Source organism: Neopelma chrysocephalum, unplaced genomic scaffold (genome assembly GCF_003984885.1).
Source record: "Neopelma chrysocephalum unplaced genomic scaffold, ASM398488v2 Primary Assembly neopelma1_45, whole genome shotgun sequence".
Lineage (NCBI taxonomy): Eukaryota > Metazoa > Chordata > Aves > Passeriformes > Pipridae > Neopelma > Neopelma chrysocephalum.
Window position 1 is genome coordinate 17,079,718 of NW_020897704.1, and position 1,651 is coordinate 17,081,368.

At 63.5% G+C, this 1,651-nt stretch overlaps 1 protein-coding gene across 1 annotated transcript in view; it reads right to left on the reverse strand.

Moving 5' to 3' along the window:
• TMEM243 (transmembrane protein 243) overlaps positions 1-1,381 on the reverse strand; it is a 9,074-nt gene extending 7,693 nt beyond the window's left edge. The window contains exon 1 of the mRNA XM_027679492.1: positions 1,271-1,381. Coding sequence (XP_027535293.1) covers positions 1,271-1,348 — 78 coding nt within the window. The 5' untranslated portion in view covers positions 1,349-1,381. The remainder of the gene's footprint in view (positions 1-1,270) is intronic.
• Between the last annotated feature and the right edge of the window lie 270 nt (positions 1,382-1,651).

A 1,651-nucleotide genomic window follows, 5' to 3' on the forward strand; every position in this document is an offset into this window, starting at 1 on the left:
ACACACACACACACACACACACACACACACACACACACACACGTTGCTGGGTAACATCCCCTAATAGGGAACAAACCCTAAGTCACAAACCCATGTCACCCCACTGGACACAGGTGCACACCACCAAATATCATGATTCCCGAGGGATCCCGACGCAGGGCAGCGCCTGGGGAGCCCCCTCCCCAGCGCAGGCCTCCCCCCAGCACCGACCCGCAGCAGCGCCGAGAGCCGCCCGGCCGAGCGGCTTACGGGGGATTGACACCTGAAGAGTCGGTGCTGCCACACGTCAGCCACCGCCAAGGAGAGACACCGCAGTCTCCTCCATCCCGGGAGAAAAATAAATTACGGCGAGGGCACCAAACGCGGCCCCCCAGCCCCATCCCCGGCAAAGACCCCCAAAATCGGGCAAGAGGCAGCCTGGGGGGCTGCAGCCCTAAAGCCCCGGCTTGGGGGGCTGCAGGGCCACTTGCACCCGGATGGGACGCGGCGGCTGCGTGACCCCCTGTCTGCACCCACACCCTTTCCCAGCCCTGCTCCAGGGGTCCCCCCGACCCTGGGGCTCTCTGCACCTCGAGCCCCAATTCCCCAGGAAGTTGGGGGGATGTTGGTTTTGGGGGGCTTATTTGAAAGTTTATTGTTTTGGGGGGAGACGGTTGTTTTGGGAGTTTTTTTCTTTGGGGAAGGGGTCTTGCTGGAGGGGGGGGTTGGAAATAGTTCTGGGGACGTGGTTTGTTTTTTTTTAATTTGAGGGGTGTTTGCCTGGGCTGGTTTTGATGGATTATTTTTGGTTCGGGGCACTGATCAGGAGGGGGTTGTTTTGGTTTTATTTCAGGACGGTTTTTTTTATTATTATTATAATTCTGCCAGTTTGCAGCGTTTCCTTCTTTTGGAATTTAGGGGGTGCTCCTTTTACATTTTCCCATCGGGGTGCATCTTTCTGATTTTCGATGCTGGTTTGGGGGGGGGGAGACCAAATTTGTTATTTTACAGGGGTGTTTTTTTAATTTGTTTGCAGGATTTGGGCAGGTTCCTCACTCGGGCCGGCTGCGGTTCTCCGGGAACCGTGGCGGGGTGCGGGAGGAGGGGGCTGCCGCTGTCAGGGAGGAGGTTCCTCATTACCGGGGGCATTTACACCGGGTGGGGGGGGGGTGGCGGACACACTACGGGACTTTCCGCTGCGTTTTCCTCGCTGCGGTTTGTTCCGCGAAGGGGAGGGGAGAGGAGGCGGTGGCGGCGTGTCCCCGCCGGGGCTGTGAGCGCTGTGCCTTACCCTGGCCGAGGTCTCCCCGAAGAGCGGGCGGTGGTCGGCGCCGCCGGTGCCGTACCCGCGGGCGGGGAATCCCTCCATGGCGCGGGGGGCGCAGCGCCGGCGGCCGCGGGGGGGCGCGCGCTCGTCCCGCTCATCCCGCGCCTTCCTCCTCCTCCTCCTCCTCCTCCTCCTCCCGCCCCCACCCCGCGGCCCCTCCGCGCCCGCTCCGCGCCCCGCGCGCGCCCGGGCAGGGACACGCCCATCCCACGGACACGCCCCCGCGGGAGGGACCCGGGATTGGAGTGGGGGGGAGGGAACTGGGGATGGAGGGAGTTGGGGAAGGGGCTCCGGCTCCGCGGGAGCTCCGCGGATGCGGAGGGGGCGGGGTCAGCGCTCTGCTGC